At 42.6% G+C, this 24,804-nt stretch overlaps 1 protein-coding gene across 2 annotated transcripts; it reads right to left on the reverse strand.

Annotated features, from left to right (window-relative positions):
• Window positions 1-151: 151 nt before the first annotated feature.
• Window positions 152-24,509, reverse strand: ranbp2 (RAN binding protein 2). Of its 2 annotated transcripts, XM_083921836.1 has the most exons (29): window positions 24,421-24,509; window positions 23,193-23,260; window positions 22,983-23,094; window positions 20,247-20,399; window positions 19,769-19,999; window positions 19,489-19,631; window positions 18,768-18,963; window positions 18,046-18,186; window positions 17,584-17,743; window positions 16,919-17,100; window positions 16,009-16,208; window positions 15,388-15,511; window positions 14,486-14,647; window positions 13,867-14,004; window positions 12,978-13,109; window positions 12,670-12,900; window positions 12,437-12,520; window positions 11,686-11,827; window positions 11,461-11,555; window positions 6,913-11,371; window positions 4,886-5,062; window positions 4,333-4,419; window positions 3,951-4,129; window positions 3,266-3,668; window positions 2,583-2,672; window positions 2,293-2,447; window positions 1,926-2,199; window positions 1,484-1,839; window positions 152-1,057 (listed from the first exon to the last, which is right to left on the reverse strand). In XM_083921836.1, exons 1-29 carry the CDS (start codon window positions 24,490-24,492, stop codon window positions 752-754), a joined length of 9,252 nt encoding a protein of 3,083 aa, XP_083777962.1. In that variant the 5' UTR covers window positions 24,493-24,509; the 3' UTR covers window positions 152-751. The 2 variants fall into 2 exon arrangements, with proteins under 2 accessions (XP_083777962.1, XP_083777963.1); XM_083921837.1 differs by lacking the exons at window positions 15,388-15,511; window positions 16,009-16,208; window positions 16,919-17,100; ... (7 more) ...; window positions 23,193-23,260; window positions 24,421-24,509 and adding an exon at window positions 14,762-14,804.
• Window positions 24,510-24,804: the final 295 nt, after the last annotated feature.

Consider the following 24,804-nt stretch of genomic DNA (forward strand, 5'->3'; position numbering starts at 1 on the left):
TTACTATAAAGACATTATAAACAGCCATCCATTACTTGTAAAGCAACTTTATTTCTCCTTCAACAGCATATTATTTTGGTACAACTAGCACCATTTCAACTTTGTGATTATCTCAAACCATATTGGATCTCCTTTGTAAACGTTTATGTAGGTCAGTGTGAAGTCAAGTTCTCTGCACACTGGGAAAAGACAAATCACTGGGGGGATTTGGAGAGTAGGCAGTTACAAACCAATAGGTGCATTCAAATAACATCACCTTTTAATTACTGTTAAAAAAAAAAAAAGAGAGAGGGGGGGGGGGGATACCAGCTTATGATACAGCATATTCAAATTGAGCACATGCAAGACGAAGGAACAAAAAAAACATTAAGAAAGTAGTCCATGTACAATTATACACACAAAATAAACAAATGAGTTTATAGACAGATGATAATAAAGATGCAAGTGCAACAGAGCAAAAATATACTAGGTTTGCTCCAAATGCCTCCTCCCACATACTAGTGTACACCACGTTTCCCATTTGTGATTATGTTATAGGATCAATTCCAGGCTGCTCGAGGCAAGTTTCTATGATGATCAGTAGTGCTGTGATCAGAGTTTAATTCTCAGATGCCTGGTGAATATGGATTCAGTTTTAGCAGGAGGGTACGCACTGCACAGGGAACACATCATTATCTAAAGTCTTTTTTTATATACCCTCATTTTTATAGCCTAAACTGAGCTAGAAATCTTGATGTTAACATTTAAAAAGCTACAGCTGTCCACAGTCTGTGATGACGAGCTTCTTTGTGGGCAGGCCTCCCTTTGTGCCCAGCTCTCCCATCTGTTGCACCACATCCATGCCCCCCCGGACCCAGCCGAAAGCCACGTGTTTGAAGTCCAGGTGTTCGGCTTTCTTCAGGGTGATGAAGAACTGGGAGTTATTGGTGTCGCGCCCACGGTTGGCCATTGAGAGAATGCCTGGGCCTGTGTGCCGAACGTCAAAGTTCTCATCCTCAAACTTGCTGCCGTAGATGGACTTTCCTCCTGTGCCATCACTGTTGGTGATGTCCCCACCCTGAAAGACCAACAGGGGACTTGTTAGTGATGTTACATTGAGATCTGCTAACCACTGTATGTCCCATCGGCCTATAATAAGGACTATCTACTAATGCAAAATAAAGAAACTAGTGAGCCAAACTGAGCAAATGATCATGACACCAAACCATCTAAGGACTTATGTGAGGAGGGCTATGTGGCTTTGAATTCATTTGAACAAAATAAGTGTGAGGACTTTGTTCCAACTTGGATTTCTGAGAAAGTGACAGCCCTGGAGCTGAACGCTTATGTACGTATAGCAGAAGCGACCCACAACAGACTTTATTACTAATTACGGTCTCAAATTGGAAGGGTTCTTCTACACTCTTTCACCAAGTTTTGTGAAAAAAGGGGCATGGTTTCACAGCCTGAAACTGTAGTCATCTAATCGTGATAATCTCCTCACCTGACACATGAAGGCAGGTATGACTCTGTGGAAGATGGAGCCCTGAAGGCCGAAGCCTTTCTCGCCGGTGCAGAGAGCCCTGAAGTTCTCCGCTGTCTTGGGGACAATGTGGGAGAACAGCTCGACGGTGATAGTGCCCAGTGGTTGGCCGTCGCCTGCTACTTCCAGGAACACCAGGGGGTTAGTTTCTCTGGAGTGCTCCTGAACTCTGGACATCTGTGGTGAGGCGACAGACGAGGCATCGCCTTCAGTTTGGCCTGTTCGGTACTGACACTCGCAGAAGGTCTTCTTGAAGGACTCGGCTATTTCAGGGGTTTTGAACTTGGCCGCAAGCTGCTCCACTGCGCCGTCGCCGTCTGGAGGAACAAACACAAAAGACGATCAGCAGTTAAAAAGCATCAATAAACGTCAATGACTTTGCATCAACACGACATTTGTGTACCTGAGTAGTCGGTGGCAGTCCAGATCAAAGCGTTAGCGGAGGCGTTCATGGGTTTGAGTTCCATCGCCTGTGTGATCGTGTGGTTGGCACAAACCCTCAGCACCTGCTCTCTTCTCATCAGGATTCGGTAGAAACGTTTGGTTGGGTGGTAGAGGATCTTGAGGTCACCAATGCCACGCTCCTTCCACTGGCTGAGGTCGCGGTCCCATCGGTAGAGCTTGGCGCGTTCCTTGAAGAGGATTTCCTCATCCTCCTCTCCTGACTTTGTCTCCACCTGAGTGACACAAAAAAATAAGGTGTAGTCTTGTACCTCATTCACTAAACTTCAATTTAATGCCTAAAAAAATGTTTCAGCATTTTAAGGTACCTCTGGTAGTGAAACTATTGGCTCAAAGTGAATGTCCACATTATTAGAAGCGTCCTCGTCATCACTGCCCTCCTCGCCGCCATTGTTTTTTGACGCTGAGCTCGCTGTGGCCCCGAATACGGAAGCTCCAGCATTTGCCCATGAGAAGTTGGAGTCTTCATACAAGAGTAAAAGAGAAGCAATTAATATGTGAAGAAATAGAATTTTGTTGTGATGTATTGATAACGACATGCTAAGGCAGTCAGTGGTCAAAAAGACCACCTTGAGACAATTTCAATATTGAAGCCAACCTTGAGATCCAAATGCATATGCGTCTGTGTTTTGGGCCAAATCGGCAAAAGAGAAGCCTCCGAACGAGTTGAAGCCAAAATTGGAGGATTCTGTGGAGAGACAAAGAAATATTAGAAATATTGAATGCATGTAATTTTTTTTAAATTCATTCCTCTCACTATTGAATGCAGAGACTCCAGCTGACAGCGTGTTGGATACAACAACATGAACAATGTATAAAGTGGTCTGAGGCAATAGTCTGCAATAAATCTGATTTGAAGATGACAGTAGGGAAAGAAGTACTCGGATCTTCTACTTAAACATGTCTTTTTTACATTGTTGTACTTTCCTTAAGTACATAGTACATATCCTTAATAATCCATCCAATAATAGATGCATTAAAAAAAAATCTTCCTCACAGGAGTACTGTGTACGATTTAGAGGAATCTGTCAGCAGAATTGCTATTGTTATGCTTCCATTAGGTTAGAATGAGCCCTTCATCTCTACATGGGGAGTGGGTCCCTTTGCCACAGAGGTCGCCATGCTGCACGGTCATGTTGCTATTAGCCCAAAACAGACAAACTGAACGGTGCCTCTAAATAGGGCCTTTCATGTTTTTTGTTGTTGTTTTTCCACCGACGGAACAGATCAATACCTAGATCTTAAATCTGTAGTAATGAAAAGCAAGTGGTCCATCAATACCTTGACTAGCTGTTGTAGCAGTAAAAGCTGGAGCTGCAGTCCCAGTGTTGGACTCTGGTTCTGGGCTCTTCTTAGTTGACAGGTCAATGGGAGAGCTGCTGCTAAGAGCTTCACTCGGAGTCTCTGCTGGCTGGTCAGAGGTCTGCTCTTCCGGTGCAGACGTGGTGCCCGGTGCCTCGGTGGTGCCCGGTGCTTCGGTGGTGCCCGGTGCCTCGGTGGTGCCCGGTGCCTCGGTGGTGCCCGGTGCCTCGGTGGTGCCTGGTGCCTCGGTGGTGCCTGGTGCCTCGGTGGTGCCTGGTGCTTTGGTGGTGCCGGGTGCTTCGGTGGTGCTGGATGACGTTGGTTCTTCTGGGGCTACAGCAGGGCTGCTGGAGGCCTTTTCGGCTTGATTTAACTGGGTACCCTGAAACAATTAAGGCATTCAACTACAGCAATACTGAAACCATGCATAATTGCTTACTGTCCATCACTGGGAATGGATGAAGCTAAGAAGACCTGCCTGCATTTCTAAATGCATGATGTGGCCATCACATTGATGGGAGTAGAAACAGTTGTCTCTTTTAATCAGAGTTGGCAGCTGACCATGTGCGTACACTGTGTAATCTTTCGTATTTAGATGCGTATTTGATTCACATTATTATCTTAGTAAGAACTCAGCGCCCATGCTAAGTGTTGAGTTCGTTACCAGGTCTTGATGTGCCTTGCGAACTTCTGTCTCAAAGTCTTCAGGCTTGTCGTCGTGGTCCGGGTCGCTGTCTGTGGTGCTCAGGCCGCAGAAGAAGGTGGGTGGAAGCTGGAGGCTTTTGGCTTTCTCCTCCTCTTCTGGTGTCGGCTTCTTCTCCCACACCACCTGGCAGTCTGGCTCTGAACACAGTACATATAAGTTTAGGGCTAGAAAATGACTGGCGGGCATGGTGAGCACTACTTTTGACTAAGACAGCATACATCTATCACTGCCCTGAAAATGTCTGTGAAATGAATCAGCCCAACATGGTACTTGACAAATGACAAACATTTAAGGCGAGTAATTGGATAAAATAGTGTGTGACAGGATATGGCATACATACCGTAGCCGCATGCTGCAGCGTTTGTCTCTGGAGGATCAAGGTAGAGCTTTCCGTTCAAGGCTTTTACTGCTGACTCAAAGTCCTCGTCTGAAAATTCAAAACATTCCCCTTAAAAACGCGTTTCCTTTGCAATCAAAGATATTAATCTCAGTTACCACATTTCTCCTAAAGACCCTGGACAATATCAGTGAGCAAGAATCTAAAACAGTTGTAAAACAGTGTGTGTGTTTCTCTCATTGAAGTATTCAGATTTTCAGCACCATGATTGCCAACTTTACCGACATGAACACGTTGTCATGGTGAGAGGCAACAGCAACAAACGTATAATGCTAATGTAATAGGAGAAAAATTATCCTGACATTTTGTTGCTTTCTCTCACTTCAAAAAAAGTGTTTAAATTAAGTCTCTTCTTAATTTGGACTCATTTATTACATATTCAAATTTCAGGATGGTTATGTGAAATGTACATACAGTAATCATGCCAGCAGCAAGCAATGTGCACTTACTTACAACACCCTGTGTTATACTCTTGTTTCTCATCTTTTAGCCTTACCGTCAGTTTGATCGTCACTGGTGTATCCTGGTTCATTCTGGTAGCAGAAGAAGGTGACAGGCAGCAGGAGTTTCCTGGCTAGAGCTGCCTGTTCAGCGGTGGGTTCCCTGACATACACAACCTCCACCTCTGTGTCCTCATCTGTCCCTGCACTGCCTCCTTCTGCCTGAGGTGACCCTATGACAGACAGATACAGGTAGAACAATACATAGTCAGTCTGGGGAGGAACTGCTGAGAAGAAAAGAGAAATGAATCCGCTTTATTCCCTTGATAACATGAGTTAGTTCCACACAAAAAAAGTCATGCACGGCAAAAATGAATAGCATGCGTTTGATTTACAAACGTGTGAGACAAACTGTATTAAAAACATTTCTGTATGCACGTCTCAGTGTTTTTCATTTTATTTGACAGACTTACTGTAGGACACAAGGCACTGAAGCATTAAATAACAGGAATACCTGAGCTTTCACTCTAATTAGCCTTTGCTGAGGTGCGCGTCACTGGCAGAAGCCAGACTAGACAGGGAATTGCATTCCATGCTGTTGCTACACATCCTGCACTAAAAATGGTGCGTGACGTTTGCACAGAGCATTCGTCTCTGAGGGAACGCTCTCCGAGGAATCTTCTCAGCTCACCTTTCAAAAAGACATCTACTTATACTGATGTGTCTCCTTTTGCTTTACAAAACTTCTCTCTAGTGATTCATGAAATTCTAACTGGTCATTAACCCTAACCAAAAGTTACTCTTACACTTTCAAAACCCACATTCCAATTTTAGCATCCTCACATCAGTGATTGTGGCATTTAACCTCTTATGCCCCTGTGACCTCGAGCACACTATGAGATCTTCTGGTTGTCCTTCAATCTAAATTCCAGACTAAGGAGGGAAAGTCTAACTAACTTGACATTTGCTCTTTAGTAGGTGGAAGAAATACTGTAGACAAAATCAACACTACAGTGAGCATTTTTAGTAAGAAATCTGTATAAGAGCTCAAACCAACAGTTCTGGTTAAAATATAAACTTCTATTCATTTAGACATGGGAACTATGCACCACAATATCAAAATGAAAATTTCATCATGGCATAATTACACGAAAAGATGATAAATTATAATAGTGAAAAAACACCCAGCTACAAAAAAAGGGCTCAGAGGAACTCTAAATTAAAATCTGTATTATGTTTTGAAATCAGTCAGTTTTAAACTCACATTTTGATTTGACATTTATGAATTATTTAACTTAATTCTACACTATTTCCACCATGACCCTGATGTAAGACACATTTGACTTGGAGCTATTTGAGTATTTTTTATAATTACTAAAATTCTTTTTACAAAACAAATGCACCTCCACACACTGGACATGCAACACATTAGCTTTTTTAGCTTTTAGTTTTTTTTCCACTCCGTGCATCCGGGTTAATTCTGTCTAGTGATAAGGGCCAGCCAGGTGACAGCTGAGAAGTGTTAACACACACTGCAGTGATTAGAGTACCTGGGGGTTCAAATTGGGTGGTTGATGTGCTGGTCCAAAAAGCCATTGGGTTATCTTTGAAAAGCCTAAAATCCAGCCCTAAAGGATGATGGGTTGTTGGGCGAAGAGAAACTAATTGTGAGGCTGGTATCATAATCATAACACACGGCCAAAAGTGTTCTAATTAAATATGTGTATATGCATGTGTGCTGGTGGACTGTGTTCAAGCTCTGAGGGTATGCAACATGTGTTCATGAATGTATGTAGATCATTTACTGTATACACTTTTATTAAAAAGGTAGAGAATATCAAACAATGTATATGAAGTGGCTACATGGGGAGGGAACAGCAAATCAGGGATTTTAAAACATTTTTTGTCCTAGAAAACTTTTGGGAAGGGTCTTGGTTTGGTCAACTTAGAAGATGATGGAGCAATGAGATGCAAATGAAACAAGACAATGGAGTAAAACTCAAATGAACAAGAACAGTTGTGATACCCATTCAAAACCAAAATCGTACAAAAATTGCACATACATTAAGATATGGTTTCTTACCTCTCTCTGGGATTTTGAATGCAGGTACTGCAGGTGAAGCCTTGGCAGGGTGTCCAGAATCCTTGGCTTTCAAACTTGATGCAGATTCCTCAGTCTCAGAGTGAAATTTAGGAGAGCCAAAGCCAAAGAACTTCTGGAGGCTATGAGTGCCAAAGACAAACTTAGGGGGTGACACCACTGTCTTTGAGGGGTTGACTGGACCTGGAGATCCAGCTGCACAGGGCATACTGTCGGGGGAAAGCTCTGTACGTTCCTTCGTTGTCTCTTCCAGAACAGCGATGGCTGCCTTCCCGCACACAGGTATAGCAGTCTGTGCAGATGCTGCAGGTCCACTGTCTTGAGGTGTGGCCACCCTGGGTGTCACTTGAGTCATCAGTTCCTCTCTTTCTTGGGCCACTTTGGCCTCTTCAAATACCTGTTTGAATGAGTTTGCAGTGTCCTGCAGCTTGAATCTAACAGCCAACTGCTCAATTGTACCATCTCCTACTTCAGAGAAGTCCAAGGCACTCCAGACCCAGGCCTTCTCTGCACCCTTCATAGGTTCCAGCTTCATGGCTGCCGTGATCCTGTGATTGGCACAGATCTTAAGTACTTGGTCTCTTCTCATTATCAACCTCACTCGTTTCGTGTCATAATTCTGCAAAACCTTGAGGTCTCCGATACCCCTCTCCTTCCACTGACCCAGCTCCTTATCGTAGCGATACAGTTTGGCCCTGTGACTGAAGACCACCTGTTCATTTTCCTCTCCTGTAGAAATATCCACCAAATCAGGCAGGGGGACCACAGGTTCAAAGTACTGGCCATCCCTCTCCTCATCCTGGGTTACATCCTGTTCGTCATCGGTACCCACTGAGGCTCTGCTCTGGTTAAGCTTAGTAGGAGACTTGGAGGGGCTGATGCCAGGCTGGAAGCTGAAACTGAATCCACCGGTCGATTCTCCAAAGCGGAAAAGGTTCTTTCTCAGGGGGCTGCTGGCGATGGGAGAGGCATAGACTGATGAGTCAGCAGTATCATCTAATGCCTCTTCTCTTAGGTCGTAGTTATCCCACTCCAATGTGGGGCCGGTGGTTTCACCGTGAGGCTTTATCACAAGGTTTGAAACATTGCTGGATGTTGTAACGTCTCCCTTGCTGTCATCATTGATCTTTGTTTTCTCGTCGGTCAAAAATGATTTCAGATCTTTCAAACCAGACTTCATTTCTTCTGCTTTCTGAATGAGACGTGCTGTTCTGCCCGTGTCAACAAGCTTGTGGGGGGTTTGTAGAGGGATATCCAATAGAAGTCTTTGACACTCTTCAAACTTCGCCTTAAACTCCACAGCAAGCTCTGGGCTTTTAAACTTAGCAGCCAACTGTTCAAGTTTAGCATCTCCATCAGAGAAGTCATTGGCCAACCAAATCCATGCTTTGTCTGAGCCTGCCAGGGGTTTGAGATTCATGGTGGTGGTGATCCAGTGGTTGGCGCACACCTTCAAAACTTGCTCTCTTCTCATTAGCACCCTTAATCTGCCATTAGAGGTGTTTTTCAGGAATTTAAGGATTCCCACACCACGTTCTTTCCATTGACTGCAGTCCAAGTCAAATCTGAACAGTTTGACACGCTGAGAATAAAGAACCTGTTCATCTTCCTCTCCTGTCACCAGGTCCACCCTATCGGGCATCTGGACCACTGGTTCAAATTGGATATCGTCATTTTCCTCTGTTCTATACATGTCGTCATCTTCCAGATCATTTGTGGCGACCGTCTTGGTGGGGGTTGAGAACACCTGCTCCCCAGCTCGAGAAAAACCTTTGAAATCAGGATCATTCTGGCCAAACTTGAAGTCTCCTCCAGATGAGTCCGCCAAATCTGCAAAGCTGAAGGTATTGGTTTTTCCTGAAATTAATGGATTTTGATCTTGTTCTGTTTGGCCCACTGAGGGTGTAGATACATTTTCTTTCTCTTTGTGTTTGTCTGCAATGCTTTTCAGAAAACTGGAGGCTGACCCTGATGCAGGGATTTGATTCTCAGTTGAGGGAGTTTCTTGCACAGAGTCCGGAATGCCAAACTTAAAGCCACCAGCTTGAGTGGGCATTGAGAAAGAGAAGCCCGAAGGAGTTGTTGCAATAGGTCCAGACTGAGGAGCTTCAAACTTAAAAGACGCAGCTGAACTTTGCTCTTTGTTTTGACCAAACTGAAAAGTGTTGCCCGTTTCAAAAGGTATTGTGAATCCAGTCCCAGCAGGCTGGCTTGATGAACTCTTGTTTCCAAATGTAAAGCTGAAGGTGGAGGCAGAGGGCGCAGTGCTGGTTGTGCTTTTAGCATTGGGATTTGGTGTCTGACAGGATACACACTTATTTGCAGAGGCATCATTTCTCACCAGACAACAGTCACAATCCCATTCCCCATCCTTAATGGCAAACATGGCTGCTAAAGAGGAAGTGGTACGTGGGGAGTCGCAGGAAACGCATTCAGCAGCTGATGCATCATTTCTGACCAGGCAGGCATTGCAGTCCCATTGGCCGTCCCTTTTCACTAAATCAGCCCCAAATCCTGACACTGCTGGCAGATTTGATGCTACTGGAGCCCCTGCTGTTGATTTAGCAGCAGGGTTAGCGGTTTGACAGGCGACACAATTGTCAGCAGTGGCTTCATTTCTTACTTCACATACATCACAGTCCCACTGCCCAGGCTTCTTGCTAAACTGTGCACCAAACCCAGAGTCAACAGCAGATATAGAGGATGCCTCAGCAGCTGGTGCTGTTTGTACCGTAACAGGTTTTTTAGGTAAGGCTTTAGATGCTTTACAAGAAACACACGTGACTGCAGAGGCCTCATTTCTTACTTCGCATATATCACAGTCCCACTGCCCTGGTTTCTTGCCAAACTGAGCCCCAAAGCCAGAACCAAATGCACTGGTTACTGTGTCAGCAGGTTTTGAGGTGCTGGTGCCAAATGTAAATGAGGAGGGTATAGATGCTCCAAAAGCACCAAATCCAGCAAATGTAGAGCCAGAACTACTTGGTTTTGATGAATCAGTCCCAAATGTGAAAGTAAAGGGACTGGCTTTGGTTTCACCAGCGGTCTGAATGTCTGGCTTGGATGAAGAACTGGGATTGGCACTTTGACAGGCAGCACACCGCATATCCATGGGTTTATTTCTTACACAGCACACAGTGCACTCCCATTCCCCATCTTTGAGTGCAAACTGGGCTGCCAGTGATCCAGAACCTTTTAAGCTTTCCCCTTTCTTCTCCTTATGATCAGGCTTTTCTATTGATTTGAGCACAATTTTCTGGGCTTCCTCAAACTTAGCTTTGAAAAGCGATGCCTCATCTGCTGTTTTGAAGCGGATGGCCAGCTGTTCGGTCTTAGGCTCTTCATCTGCATAATCAATGGCATTCCAGACCCAGGATTTGTCAGAGCCAGCATTCGGTTTTAGTAGCATGTCAGCATTAATGTAGTGGTTTGCACAGATCTTGAGGACCTGTTCTCTTCTCATTAAGAGGCGCACCTTCCCTTTAGCGCTGTGATTTAGGATTTTAACATTGCCAATGCCCCGCTCCTTCCACTCTTTTGAGTCTGTGTCGAATCGATACAGCTTTGCCCTGTTGCAAAATATTTCCTCCTCTTCCTCCTCACCTGTTCTTACATCTACTTTATCAGGAAGGGGTACAATGGGTTCGAAGTGAGGACCATCTTCATCCTCCTCAACGTGGGTGCTGTCATTGTCGCTCTCTGCTGCCCTTTCCTCTTCAGCTGCAGATGTGGCAACCCCATACACAGGGTTGGTAACCTCTCCAAAGTTAAATGGCTGTTCTGCCTTTCCAAAAAGACTTCCAGTGCCTGTGCTCTGTGCAGAATCAACAAAGGAGAAGCCAGCAACACCTTTATTGCCAAAGGTGAAGATGCCTTGGCTGGGTGGCTGCTCCTGGGCTAGAGACTTCTCTGGGTCTGTTTTAGTGGGGATGTCTGATGTAAGAAGACCAAGCAGACTTTCACTGTGTTTGGCCTGAGAGGCCGGGAAAGTGAAATCTCCATCATTGGATTTAAAGTTGGAGTTAAATTTAAAAGCAGCTGAAGGCGTTGACTGGGCAACTGCCCCTGCTCCAAAACTAGGCACTTTGGGGACTTCCGCAGGAGCCTGCTGGCTGAAGGAGAGCTTCCCAAAGTCCATAGGCTTCCCCTCAATGCTCTTTGGTGGCTGAACAGGGACCACTGATGGCTTGGTGAAGTAGCCAGGTTCAGGCAGGGGTGGGTTAGTTGTTTGTGGGGTTACACTCTGACCATAATATTCTTCACTATATGGGGAAAGAAGGCTTGTGGCTGGTGATTCAAATCGAAGGGGGGCACCAAAGACCTGTTCTTGAGGAGGGTAAATGCAGGCTGGAGCTGTTTGCAATGGCGGAGTATGAGTGGGCTGCTGGTAGGAATACATATGTTGCTGAGGTGGCATACGGTTCATACTATACATTGGGCCCTGTGTAAAGAGATCAAATAAAACCAAACGTCATTCAAATATACTTGGAAGTTTATTACTGTGAAGCAGTGTTATGCAGTTATAATTACCTTAGTGGGGGTTACATTTGTGGCTGTGCGCAGGAGATACTGAGAGTTATAAGCTGGAGACTGGTTGTAGTACACAGAAGGGGCTGTGGTGGCAACTTAAAAAAAGATGGAAACATTTAAAGATTGTTACATTTACAAACTATTTACAAACTTCTGTGCAATATTTGTAGGCCAATAATGGAATTATACATCTGGATATATTTAGGTTCGATGTGGTGTGCTGACCTGTTAGGGGGGCCCCATGGTAGGACTGGACTGGGGTAAAGGTCTCCTGCAGGCCCTCAGCCCCATAGCTCTCCCCATACATCTTGTGATGAGGGGAGCCTGCATTGCCTGAAGAGTTGTGTCTCAGATCATGAACCTCATTCTGCAAATCAAGGAGCTTAATTAACCAAGTGAATCAATGTGTCAATGTGACATCTCTGGGAAAGAATGTTAAACTCAAACGCATCCTCTATATTAACCTTTTGTTTGAAAGAAAATAAAATCATTCCTTCCTTGGTGCATTCAGGTGCACGTCATAAATTGAGGAACTCAAACTGTAAAAAGTACCCTTCCCTGTGAATTTGCCATGCATTTAATTTTTTGTGTGAATATTTTGAACATTGAATTATATATTTGTTCCCCATCTAAACAGCTAAATGTTATTCCTCAATTTAGTGCATGGATTTTAAAATGGCAGATAACATTTCTGAGTGGCAGACAAAACATTTAAAAAAAAAAAACTTGCCTGCCACAGTGGCCCTGTCCATCGTGGCAGACAAAACATTTTTAAAAAAAATACTTGCCTGCCACAGTGGCCCTGTCCATCAGTACAAAATCATAGTGATACCACAATCGTCACTCTACTGCTTTCCATTTCCCTTTTAAACTTTTACACTACACTACAGTCACTCACTAGTTATGTTTTCTAAGTCTGCATAAAAAATGTGTGGAATAAAAAAATATTAAAATATGTTTTATCTCTTATCCTGACCTTGAGGGCTTCAACTTGCTGACACAGCATCTGGAGGAGACTTTTCTGGTCCTCCACCCAATGAGGTGGTGTCTTCGGAGAAATCTGAAGGACAGGGGGAATAAATAATTGAAAAGTCACTCATTTACGTTGTTCATCAATATCTGCGATTAATACAAGGAAACACTAAAGATATAGATGACATAAAGAATCTCTGATGGTCTTCTGTATGAGAACCAATAACCGGAACCTACCAGGTGTCTTTTGGAAGGAGAGATGATGCTTTTGTTAGGAGAGGGAGTGGAAAACTTTATGTGGGATATGGTGGCAGAGGTTTCTGTAGGATGAGCAGGGCTGGAGTGGGCTGGTCCTCTTCGCAGCTCCTCCTCCTTCTCTTCCTCTTCATCCATAGCCTCCCCACTCTCGCCCAGCTGCTGGTTCACATCATTCAGGAGGTCCACAACTTCCTCCATGGAGACAGGCAGCTGAGACACAAGTGGAATACATGGTTACACAGCTGCAGAGTTGTTCACATTAACAAGTGAAAGCAAATGGGACTTACCCTCTCAATGTCATCTGCATTAGCACTGTAGATCTTGGACAGGTAGGTCCTTAACTTTCTCAGAAAAGTGATGCACCTGTCTTGGGTCTCCTCGACCCCGTTGCTGGCCTCCTCTGATAGCCGCTGGTAGATCTGCCAAAGGAAACCCAGCATTTTATTATTATTATTATAAAGAGTTGAAAAAACAAACGCCTTACTGTCAGACAGAGCAGAGGTGGTTGAATGCCTTTTGCAATTACAGAATCCATCAACTACCTGTCTGATGACAATTTATTAGCAACAGCTAATATTTGGGGCTTTTCGGTGTAGACATCGAATACACGGGCCGAGACTTCCTCTTCTGAGCGGCAGTCATTGTTTACGGTTTGATTAGCAACTTGAGACACAAGACTGGAGTTGAGAGAGGGCGTCTTAATAAACAGATATTTGCACATGAATGCAGATAAAGAAAAAGAAAAAGCCAATGAAAAGCTAAATCTTCGTCAGACTATAGATGACGTTTCGCCTCTTATGCTCAGCTCACTGATTGTTTTATCTGCCTGCAGCCACAGCATACTCAAACATGGTCTACATTCTACTACAAACAGAAACCAGATCACTTCTGATACCTAAACCTTGTCCTGTTGGACAAGGTTCTACATTAATATGCCGAATCTGTTTAAAGAGATTATGCCTTTTGTGATACGGACAATGAACACCTTTGAATTTGCACCGACTTTTGTCTTATATTACTCAAATGATACGCTCCCAAGACCTATGACAAAAGTTTGTCCATTGGACCACACTAGCTGCCATGAATGAGAGCAAATTAGTTCTTGAATCTATAATTAAAATGCATCTTTAAAAACCAATGACTGAACATAGACACATGCAGAAGTTGAGGACTTACCTGTGCCAAATGCCAGATGGACGAAATGTTATTGATGGTTTCCAAGGTAGCGATGGCCTCCTCTGTTTTGCCTTCAATGTCAAGGAGAACTGCATATGCTATCTTGGCTTCCTCATCATAGCTCTTCACAGAAGAAATCTGAAAAGGAGCACAGGCATACAATTTGTAAGCTAGCCTGGTACAACTAGAAACTGTCATTTGGCAAATTATTCATTGTAAACATCTACTAGTATCATAAGTGCATATATTTGCTGTGGTGGGAATTACCTAAACACTGAGATCTGCCACACTCTACCTAAGATCTATCTAAAGAAACACTCACTGATGGAGAAATGTAAACTAATGACCCGTCAAACAACAAGCATACCTATAAATTATAAACTAATAAAAGTGATACACCACAATGTGTTACAACACTGTAAGATACATCATAGATATGTACCTCATTCATATTCATAAAAGCATAAATACATACAATCATAAAAATAGGTTGTTGAAATGATGATGTTTATTTGCAGGCAGAACTAAAAGCATCAACAACATCAAGACTACTCTGCCTCAAGATTTGAGAACGGCAAAAAGTCAGATAATAAAAGAAAAAAATGACAACGGTATAAACCTGGATATCTTTGGAGGGGAAGTGTATGAAGAGGGGGTGAAGTGGTTCTGGTATACTGCGTCTGTTTTTGATCTTTTCCAACAGTGGAAGTACAACTTTCCAGTAGTGGACACTGCGGCCAATGTACTCCTTCTGGTCGTAGTACGAGTTCACTCCATCACCCTGGGTTATTAAACATAAAAGGTTGCTGAGCATCAAGTAGAGAAGGTACAAGATAAGACAAACATGTCATGCATTTATGACACAAGTGGCTTCTTCAGCTGTTACAAATCCTACCATGAAAAAAATGGAAACAGTCAGAACCAGCACATGTGGCTGCTTGGACATCTTTATCTTGACTACATTTAACAGTTGGAGGGTAAGTGACAGAAAGGAGCAGGTGGAAAGGCATGTGTGTCTGTGTAGTTACTTGGCATGTGCTGTGTTATCGGAGTGCTAATTTTCTGGCCGTGCTGCATGTCTAAGTATGCACAACTGATCTGGACTCCTTAACAACTGACTATCTTAGCAATGTTTGAAACAAAGATAATCAGATAATCATATTGATAGATTTATATTGGTGTCCATGCAGCACATACAGGGTCCATCTCTACACCTCTTTGTACATTGCCTTTACACTGGGACAGTTCTACCGTATTGTGCTTTCATCTGGTTGCACATTACTAAATACTCAAGGATCATCAAAGCATTATGCAGTGGCTCTGAAAGGGCATAAAAGGCAAAGCAAGAATTTGTGTACTTTAACTAGATGCTTTTATTATTGGTTTAGTTAGCAGGTACAACTCCATCTGCTAGTGAAGCAACACTACTTAAGGCCTAGATTGAAAGTTTGAAAACACAGACTTGGTGTGGCTGGAAACCTGCTGACTTTATGGAAACTGTGTGTGTGCGCGTGTGCGTACCGTCTGGCTTAGACACTGTGCCCAGTGGATGGCCAGAGCTGGTTGGAGCCCATGTTTCTCTCCGGCCCTCAGTGTGCTCAGTCCATGCTGCACAATCATCCGCAGTTTGGCTGACGTTCCAGGACTACAAGGAGACACATCAAAAACACTGACTACTAGGACACATAATATTTGTACACTGAAATGAGAAAGTGGTCTGTTTTAGTCTTTTGTTTGTCATGAAGTGAGGACAAAGTGTAAGTGAAGCAGGCAGATTTGTGGGTTGTCAACTGCTCTTGTGACAACATCATGTTTGTGCCTTAACATTGATGCAAAGTATTCAAATGTTGGTTTAATCCTTTTGTCAACAAGTTTGGAAACTGTAGAAGATTTCATTCTTGATTTCTATGATTTCAAACTGTTGAAAGTTACTGGCATATCGATAAGAGTATCTTCTTGAGAGAAAACTGAGGCAAAACTATGTGTATCCATCAATAACAAGAGCAACTAGAGCAACGCTATATGGTGTTTTAAACAAGCAAGCAGGTAACCAAGCTTATTATGTAAGATGCAAACTAAACGGGTTGACATAAACATTTTATCAGTTTAGGTGTTGTTAAATATGCTGTAAGTTGTACTAACGCTGCTCGTTGGTGAATGAGGCTGTAGGTGGCGTCCCACCACTCCCTCTGTCTGTCAGTGGTTAAGAGGCGAAGGAGGGCAAGAGGGAGGCAGCGAGGCTCATAGAGCTGTTGTTGTTGCTGCTGGTTCACTCCGCTGCTGATCTTGGCTGTCTCCTGGAGCTGACAGTGGCTACAGAACACCACACCATATAAAAACACCTGGATGGAGTGAACCAGACAAGAGACACAGTTTTAGAGTTTGGTAGAAAAGCTGCAGAAGCAGTACAAGAGCTGAATACCAAAGTTGCTTACTCAGTACAGTCATTCACACATGTAATGATGTCCTATCAAATAAATTTTCAGGGGCATTTTAAACAATTGTATTCATGTATAGATTTTAGACAGGTATTCGTAAGCATTCGCAAGAAATGTCACGACAAAATGCAGTAATACATACAGTACATCATACAGAAACTGAGAAGAAAAACAAATTGTCCTTACTATAAAACATCAAGTTCACACCCATGAACACACAAGAGCGCCAAAGAATGCAAATAGTTAAGCAAATTCAGAGGTCTAAATATATCTACAAACAGCATGTCCAGGCACCAAGCAAAAGTGAATCTATCATACAAGTACACAAGAGGATCTTTGGTCATTACCAAAAATGCAGAGTTTTTGAAAGATTTAATATTCTTGCTTAATCCGGATTAATGAGGCTGACAAATTCTGTCTACAAAATATACTGTAAATTATACATAGTAGTGTAATATTAATTTAACACATTCAAACGCATCACTTTATCTTCCTTTATACATTTTGTAACACTAATATGGGAGAGGAGTGAAAAACTATCTGTATGCTTCTCCTGCAGAGCCTTATCTTGTTTAATACGGTCCCACCAGACCAGCCTGCATGGTTCAACCTACCTCCAGATCGAGCAGGGAGATGGACTCTGGTGCGTTGGTGTCAAGTTTGGAGGTTTCCAGTGTAAGCCTGGGAAAGAGCTGCTGTAGCCAGTCCCGCAGCGCTGGTCTTTGGCCCAGAAGGGTCCACTGTAGCCCTAACCAGCTTAGATGTTGCAAGTCACCAGCATGCAGCAGGATGGAGCCTGCAGAGGAGGCAAAGTTATTACAGTGGAGGGGCACTTCAAATGTCAAAGCAGTTCCTTAAATGCAGAGAAAATCTTTTCGTGTTAAGGACCATCGTGTTGTTTACAAATATCATCAGCTTGCCAGAGTAAACAGTACTGTGCTGCATTTCTAGTAGATCTGTCCAAGATATTAGATTGTGTTGACCAAGGCTGCCCAACCCTGCTCCTGGAGGGCCACTGTCCTGCACGTTTTAGGTTTCTCTCTGCTCTAACACACCTGAATCTAATGATGTGCTCGTTATCAAGCAGCTGAAGCTTGTCACAGGTCCGAAAATCTTTAGACTCAAGTGTGTTAGAGCAGGGAGAAACCTAAAACATACAGGAGAGTGGCCCTCCAGGAGCAGGATTGGGCAGCCCTGGTGTAGACCAAAACACAAAACAAACAAACCAAAGCTAAAAGGAACTTCAGGCTACTGTAGTGCAAGATTATTGGTTTTGTACCAGAATCCCATTTGGCGAGTTGAGAGATCTCTGGAGCCATTGTGGTAATGGAACGAATGTCATCATTGGCAATAAAGGAAGATCCAGTGGAGGCCTGTGGTCCAAACAGGAGTTCAAACAGAGAGTCCTGACCACTAGGGTTCCCAAACGCCTCCACCACCTACGCAGTGAAAACACACAATTATGACCATTTCTAAACATGTGAATGACACATCATTTATTGATATGCTGCAGAAATAACATCATTGTTAGACTGTAAAGACAATAGTACATCTGTCATGGTTATGGCAGATTTGTATGAACCTGTAGCATCAAATCTCAGTTACACAAGTCATATTTTACACATGCAAACTAAAATTAATTCAATCAATTGATTACATTGCCCTTCACAGATGGAGTTTTCTTTCCAGCTTAAAAATGCTATAACCTTTAACTAAACTGAATCAGAACAAATGCACAAACCTCTCTGATCAAGGTAGATGAATCAGTGCTCAGATTTAGCAACATATGACCGGCCTGACTCTGTCGGTCGTTGGCCAGCAGCTCCAGAAGCTGCGGGGTGGACTGATCTCTTTTGGTCACTTTAGCCTTTGGTCGTGGGACCTGATGGGAGGACAAGCAAAGCAAACTGTATTCAAAAGTGTCTGGCCTTGGCTCCAAAATAAAGTCTTCAAAGGAAATTCTATATTAAAATTAAGGAACAAAGAGTGGATAACTTCTCCTTCAAGGTAGCAGTCAAGAATTTTTAAGTTCAGCTTGTATTATCTATCTTCAGGTCACAACCTTGATAGAGTATGTTCATATGCATAAAAAGAGTGAAGGACTTGACAAATCAATAAAATTACAATTATAATTTATAGGATCCCCACTTTTCCAACACCTGTTTTTGGAGAAGAGTTAAGTTAAGTCAAGCTGTTCCTTGTCTTTAAATAAACAAAAACAAACAAGGTAAGGAACTCTATCACATTATCTTCTTTTAAATATATATATATATATATATATATATATATATATATATATATATATAAACAATAAATAAAAAGGAAAACACTAAATAACCACATTTATAACATTTACCATCTTAAAGAGAATCAGCATTAACCAACAAAGCTAATTTGTCTAAGACTCTGGTAATAGGCTAGCCTCATTCCTGACAGGCCATTGGCTGGTTGGTGTGTCCATACCTGGTATGCCAGCAGGTAGCAGAGTGTGGCCAGGTCAATGATGGCCCTCCAGGTCTGTTGGTGATCCTGGGCCAGCTTCAACAACAGTGTGGCAGCATGCAGGTAAAGGTGACCTCTCATCTCCACAAACACCTCACAAAGTTCGTCTGTGTGGCGGCCAGCAATGCTGCTCACCGTTTGCATAGCTTGGTCAAAACTACACAGACAAACACAGTTTAATTAATATGAAGCAGTTTCTTGCAGTTGTGTCAATGCTTTGGTGGAATAAATGGAAACAGATGTAAGGGGGGGAACAACATATAACAATCCTAACTATGTTGTATCATGCTTTGCAAAAATCGGCTGCACCAATTTAGCCTTCCTAATTTGTATTCAATTGTATTGTTCCTTTAAAATACCTTCTGTGACCAAGATGTAAATCAAAGTAAAGTAAATCATCATTGCACAAAATTCAGAACAGAGACTCAAACTAATTAGACATTAGACAACAACTAAATCAAAAATATTAATGTTTTATTATGCTGTTTAAGGTTTGTTTACACCCATAATGTATGGGGACACTAACAAGCCTGAATGTTCACCATATTCATTTAATAAAAAAGTTCAATGCATAAAAGAGAATAGTGGACTTAAGGGTTATGTTTGATTTTATGGATATCTGGATACAGGATACAGCTACATTGTCTATAAGATGACAAGCCACTAAAATGACATGACATACCCTGTGAGTGCATCAAGGCTAGGCTGCATGCCACTCTCAGACAGTGTGATTCTCAGCAGGCTGCAGTGGGCCAAAAGCAGCTCTCTCTGGAGACGCCGACACATTTTCTCATTACTAGAGACGCTGGGCTGAGCTACATACTCCTGCAACAAAGGCCATACATTTTTTTTAAGTTTAACAGGTTAGATTTAAAGACATGAAATACAACAGAACACCACAGGAGCTTTTGAAAATGCAGAATTGTCAAATACGGTGCACACTAAAGCCCTTTCGTGCTCACCTGCAGTGTGCGCACCACCACTGTGTACCAGTCCAGGCTGTGGCTCAGCAGGCTCCTTTTTTCAGCAGCCAGGCAATGCTTAACAGCTTCGTCCAGCCGTCCGTCCTGACAGAACAGCTGAACCAGCTTCACGTTCACATAAGCGTCAGCTGGCCTTGCTGCCAGCTCAGCCTGGAGGAGGTCGAACAACCTGTTCCAACCCGGCTGACCCTGACGACTCAACAGACGCTCCTGCATAGAGCGGCACAGATGAAGCAAAGACAGTCAGTGTTGCATTCTTTCCTCATTTAGTTAGTATTCACCTCCTCTCTGGGTTATATCGACACATGAGCGACAGGAAAGGAAAATCTTTTACGACGAGTGAGGAACATGGTAGGCTACTTTGAGTTAAAAGTGTGGTACAAGATGACTTCAATAGTATACTGGTGCAGTGAATAATGGAGGTCTTACTGGAGATTCAGAAGGAAAAGAGCCTCACCTTCAGGTTGAAGACTGCAGGGTTTCCTGGCAGCATCTTGGCAGCTTTCTCCACCCAAAACTCTGCTCTGCCGTCGCATTCCTGCTTACTGACCAGTAACTCAGCCACCTTCAGCACCAGGTCCCTCTGAGCTGGGTTCAAATCTACTGACCGCTGCATACACATAAAAACACACTAGTGTGAGTTTTCTTTACAAAAACCTGAGTGCAATAATCTCCCAAAAACAACGACCAGTAGGATGGCTACTTCTAATATACCACAGGGAAGTCTAATGAGGCTATTGAATAAACATGGTCAATTCAGAGTCTCATTACCCAAAGGAGCTGTATGAGAGAACGCAAATGTCCAATGTTCGATTGGATACTGTTCACTCTTTTACCTGTCAGCTCTCAAGTACAAAATCTGTATAATGTCCGATTGAGCCCATGTGTAAATAGAGCAGCTCATTGTGCAGAGAATTAATTGCGAGAGAGTTGCTGACGTTTCATATAAGTATGATTCGACATATCATGCAGCTGCCGCAAAACCAGAAAGATACAAACAGTATTTCTGTAAGCGAGAACGCATCTGACACTGACATACCATCTCCTGTTGTGCGCTACATTTATGAAAGGGAAACTCCAGACAATGGCTGCACCTGGTTCTTTGGACATCATCGTGAGTTCATATCAGAAAACGACTTAAGGCAGGAGGGTTACTTAAGATGTGTAGACTAAAGAGCCGTCTGAAGAAAGTTTGTCATTTTGGGCTACATAAAATTGACTTGAGACCTGACTGGGTTGAAACTGCACAGTACAACTAATTTAACAATTATTTTCATAATGCTCCTTTTTGTTATTGTTTGTCTTCTGGATTTGATATTCTCTTAAAGCTTATCACTGTTTTTGGGACACTGACCTTTAGTTTTGTACGTAGAGATCATTGTTTTTGGTAATAAAGAGAAGAGGGTTGCGGTCAGTAAACACATTGAGTCACTGTCTTTAAAAACTAAAGACCAAGTCTGAAACATTGGCGTGCTGATAAGACTCAGAGCTGACTTTCAACAGCCATATCAAATCAGTCACCAAATCAGCCTTTTATCAACTTAAGAACATATCCAGGATTAAGGGTTCTATGTCCCAAACTCATCAGGAGAAGCTGATTCATGCTTTCATCTCAAAAAAAAAAAGTATCAAACGCTGCAGCTCAAGTTTGAACCAGAACAAAGAGATCAGATCACATCACCCCAACACCTTACACTGGCTCCCAGTCAGCTACAGAACAGATTTTAAAGTTCTGCTACTGGTTTACAAATCACTGAATGGTTTTTAGTCCAGAATATATGAAAGACTTGTTAGTAGAGTGTAAACCCAGTAGAGCTCTGAGATCTACTGACTCAGGTCAAAAAGTGGAGCACAGAGTTCAAACTATGGTGAAGCAGCGTTTAGCTGTGATGCTGCACACAAGTGGAACAAACTACCAGCAGATCTGAAATCAGCCGCAACTTTGAGCACTTTTTAAATCCAGGTTTTCTTTCACGTGTTTATAGCTGAGCTCTTTTTAACAGCCTTAATAATATCTATTTTTTTTAATTATTTTTTGCTTCTGTCCTTTATGCTCTTTTTAAATTGAGTTGCCTTGGTATAAATGCGCTGTATAAATAAAGATGCCTCGTCAGAGTGAGCTAAATGAACCAACATTTGAGAAAACAAAACAACAGGCAAACAAATGCTCATTAACTGCCTCTCAAATTAAATGCGTGTTTGCAACTTTCACATCTCTCATTACTGACACCAAAGAAGGAAGAAAATAAAAAAATCTAAACCCTTGTGGTATTGCTATGGAAGATAGCATACACCGTTTGTAGATTGTTTGTAAATTTGCATTGGCTTTTAAAGAAAATTCAACTATTTACATTCAGAACAATGTGTGTTATTTACCCTCCCAACACAGGTATTAACACCAGGCCAAAATACCGGTCAAACAAATAGACCTCTTCATATTAGTGCATTGCTGTCATTTAATTTATTCAGCCCTGTGCGCTTTCTATGAGCTGTAACGATGCTGACAGTCCTAATTGGGAGAATTGGGGGAAAAAAGAAACTGAAAGATTAGGAAAAAGAATGTAAGGAGAGTCGGATGTTGGCAGCCAAATGAGCTGTAATGTCAGCTACTGATTTATATCCAGGCTTTAGGGTTGGCTACATCCATGTCAAGTCATTAAATGTATGGCTAATAGGATGGGGAATGAGCCGACTATTACGAACCATCTGGTAGAATTTTTGTTAAGGAGCATCGTTAACCATGTGGCTCGTTAAACACTCAGTCAGATTGATCCTCGTTTTGAAACAATCCCATGTGAATTGGAGTAACTTAATGAATCAATTTAATGACGATTATTTCATCATTTATTGTTCCACACTGCCACTGACAGATTCCACTGTATAGTAGCGTTAATAAATGTAGTTGACTTAATTGTAGGGAAAATGTAATTAAGTCTAGACCTTAATTACTATTAAATAAATAGATGGCACATGAACTGTACATGAGGCAGTTCATGAAACAGCACTTTTTAATCCGACTGCCTCTAATTCATCCACGGACACATACACACACACAATAACAGATTAGTCAGGCCATCTGAAAATTATTATAAGTTTCACATGTAGACAGGAGGAATATGAACCATTAGCCCTGCAATTAATAACATCAATGCAGATCTTTGATCCACCATGCACTCTTTCAGGAAGATCATACCTTGTAACATCCTACTGCCTTGTTGACGTCTCCCTCTCTCTCGTAGAGCTGTCCAAGGAATTTGTGTGCTTTCGGATCCCTCTCCTGGACTTTGAGATACTCTGATACATGTCTATGAAGAGAGAAGATTAACCGTCATTATAAAGGAGGATCTCTTCGAGAAGCAGTTAACACATTGGGTCAACAAAAGGATGAAACGTGTGTGCTTACCTTTTCGCAAGTTCATATTCCTTTGCTTCGAAGTACAATTTAGCGAATAAAAACCCTTTGACTGGCTTCTGTGAAAAGAAAACATAACATATGAATATCAGTGAACAAACAAGCAATTTTAGTCACATTTTTCTTGCTTGTAATGTTACTTAGCAGGCGCAAGAATAACGGCATTAAGAGTTAAAAGTTACTTCAGTGGAGATAACATCCTGGATGCAAATGACCTCTCAGTTCTGATATGGTAGAAGGGGACATAACATCAGCCAGCATGGTTATGTATCTCCACTTATGATTTACTGCTGGTCTTCCTTACTCACCATACTAGAGCTGCTGTTGCCGACTTGTGCTGTTGTGATGTTTGACTTTGATGTGGTTTTATTGATGACACTATAGGTAACTGTGATGTTCATAGTATGATATCACACAGTTGCCTGAACGTTTCCATCTTTGCTATCTTTACATCAAGGACCACAATGGAAATACTGTCATTTGTGGACTATTGCTCTGTCATTCACGTAGTTTAGTCTGATTCAATACACTGATTCTCACAATGTCAAACAACCTAAACTACATATCTGAGGTCATTGTTGTTCTACTTTCTACTCAGCCAGTCTAATTATTTACCACTGTGTTTTACTTTCACTTTACCTTTTTTTAACTGATTATTATATTACTGCTATTATATTTTGCATCCGATATTGATGCTTTCATTATTTGCACTGTACTCTTTAGTTGCTATAACACTGTACATTTCCCCAGTGTCGGACTAAAAGGATTCAGACAGTGTTTAGTTAGAGATGCAGCTTCAACAGGCGAGTTAACACGCATTACGTTAAAACGGGGGAAATGAAACCATGTTGCTCTAACTAGGTTCTAGCTGCGCACGTAGTTAACGCAGTCAAGTACAAGCAGTTAACTACTTGTGCAGCCGAGTGATGGCTAACTAGCACAGCTAACTGACTAGCGCTGCTGTAACAACTCCATGCCGCGCAATTTGTGAGTATAAAGGGGAGGCGTCATCTCGCCGGTTAGCTCTGGCGTTCGTGTTACTAGTTATTAGAGGTTACACCGAACACATAGCGTCAACTAACTGATTACACGTCATCTTAATTACAACAACTAATGCTCACTTGGACCTGGTTGTTCCCTCACACCGGCAGGCAGACACATGCTGGTCTGACATGATGTTAGCAGCGTGCTAACGTTAGCCACCGGCGGCTCAACTCACCTCTTTGAGTGAAGGAGAGGAACTCTGCACTGAGGAGACGTAACGGTCCACCTCGACCTTACTCCGCCGCATGTCTCACAAACACAAACCACTCTTTAACGTCCGACTGTGGTTCATAGAATACCCGGGAAGTCACAAAATACAAAATCTGACATTAACGTATGTGAGAATGAGAACATTCACAGGCTTGTCACTCCTTAACGTTAACTCCCCATTGCGCAGTCTCGTCACCGTCAAATGGCAGAGGGTCACGTGGGTCCAGCTCTCGCTTGAATCAGGCTCGTTGACCAATGAAAACCGAGTATTCAGTCTGACGCACGGTGACGCATGTTTATGTATGTATGTTTGGCCATCTGTCTGGACCACTTACTCTTTGCATTATTA

The sequence above is a fragment of the Echiichthys vipera genome (assembly GCF_963691815.1).
Source record: "Echiichthys vipera genome assembly, chromosome: 10".
NCBI lineage: Eukaryota > Metazoa > Chordata > Actinopteri > Perciformes > Trachinidae > Echiichthys > Echiichthys vipera.

Coding starts and splice junctions, on each gene's coding strand:
- ranbp2 (XM_083921836.1), bottom strand. CDS start 24,492: ATGCGGCGGAGTAAGGTCGAGGTGGACCGTTACGTCTCCTCAGTGCAG. Junction 20,400..22,982: donor AGGCAGTAGGATGTTACAAG/GTATGATCTTCC, acceptor ATGTGTATGCAG/CGGTCAGTAGATTTGAACCC. Junction 19,632..19,768: donor TGGTGGTGCGCACACTGCAG/GTGAGCACGAAA, acceptor CCTTTGTTGCAG/GAGTATGTAGCTCAGCCCAG.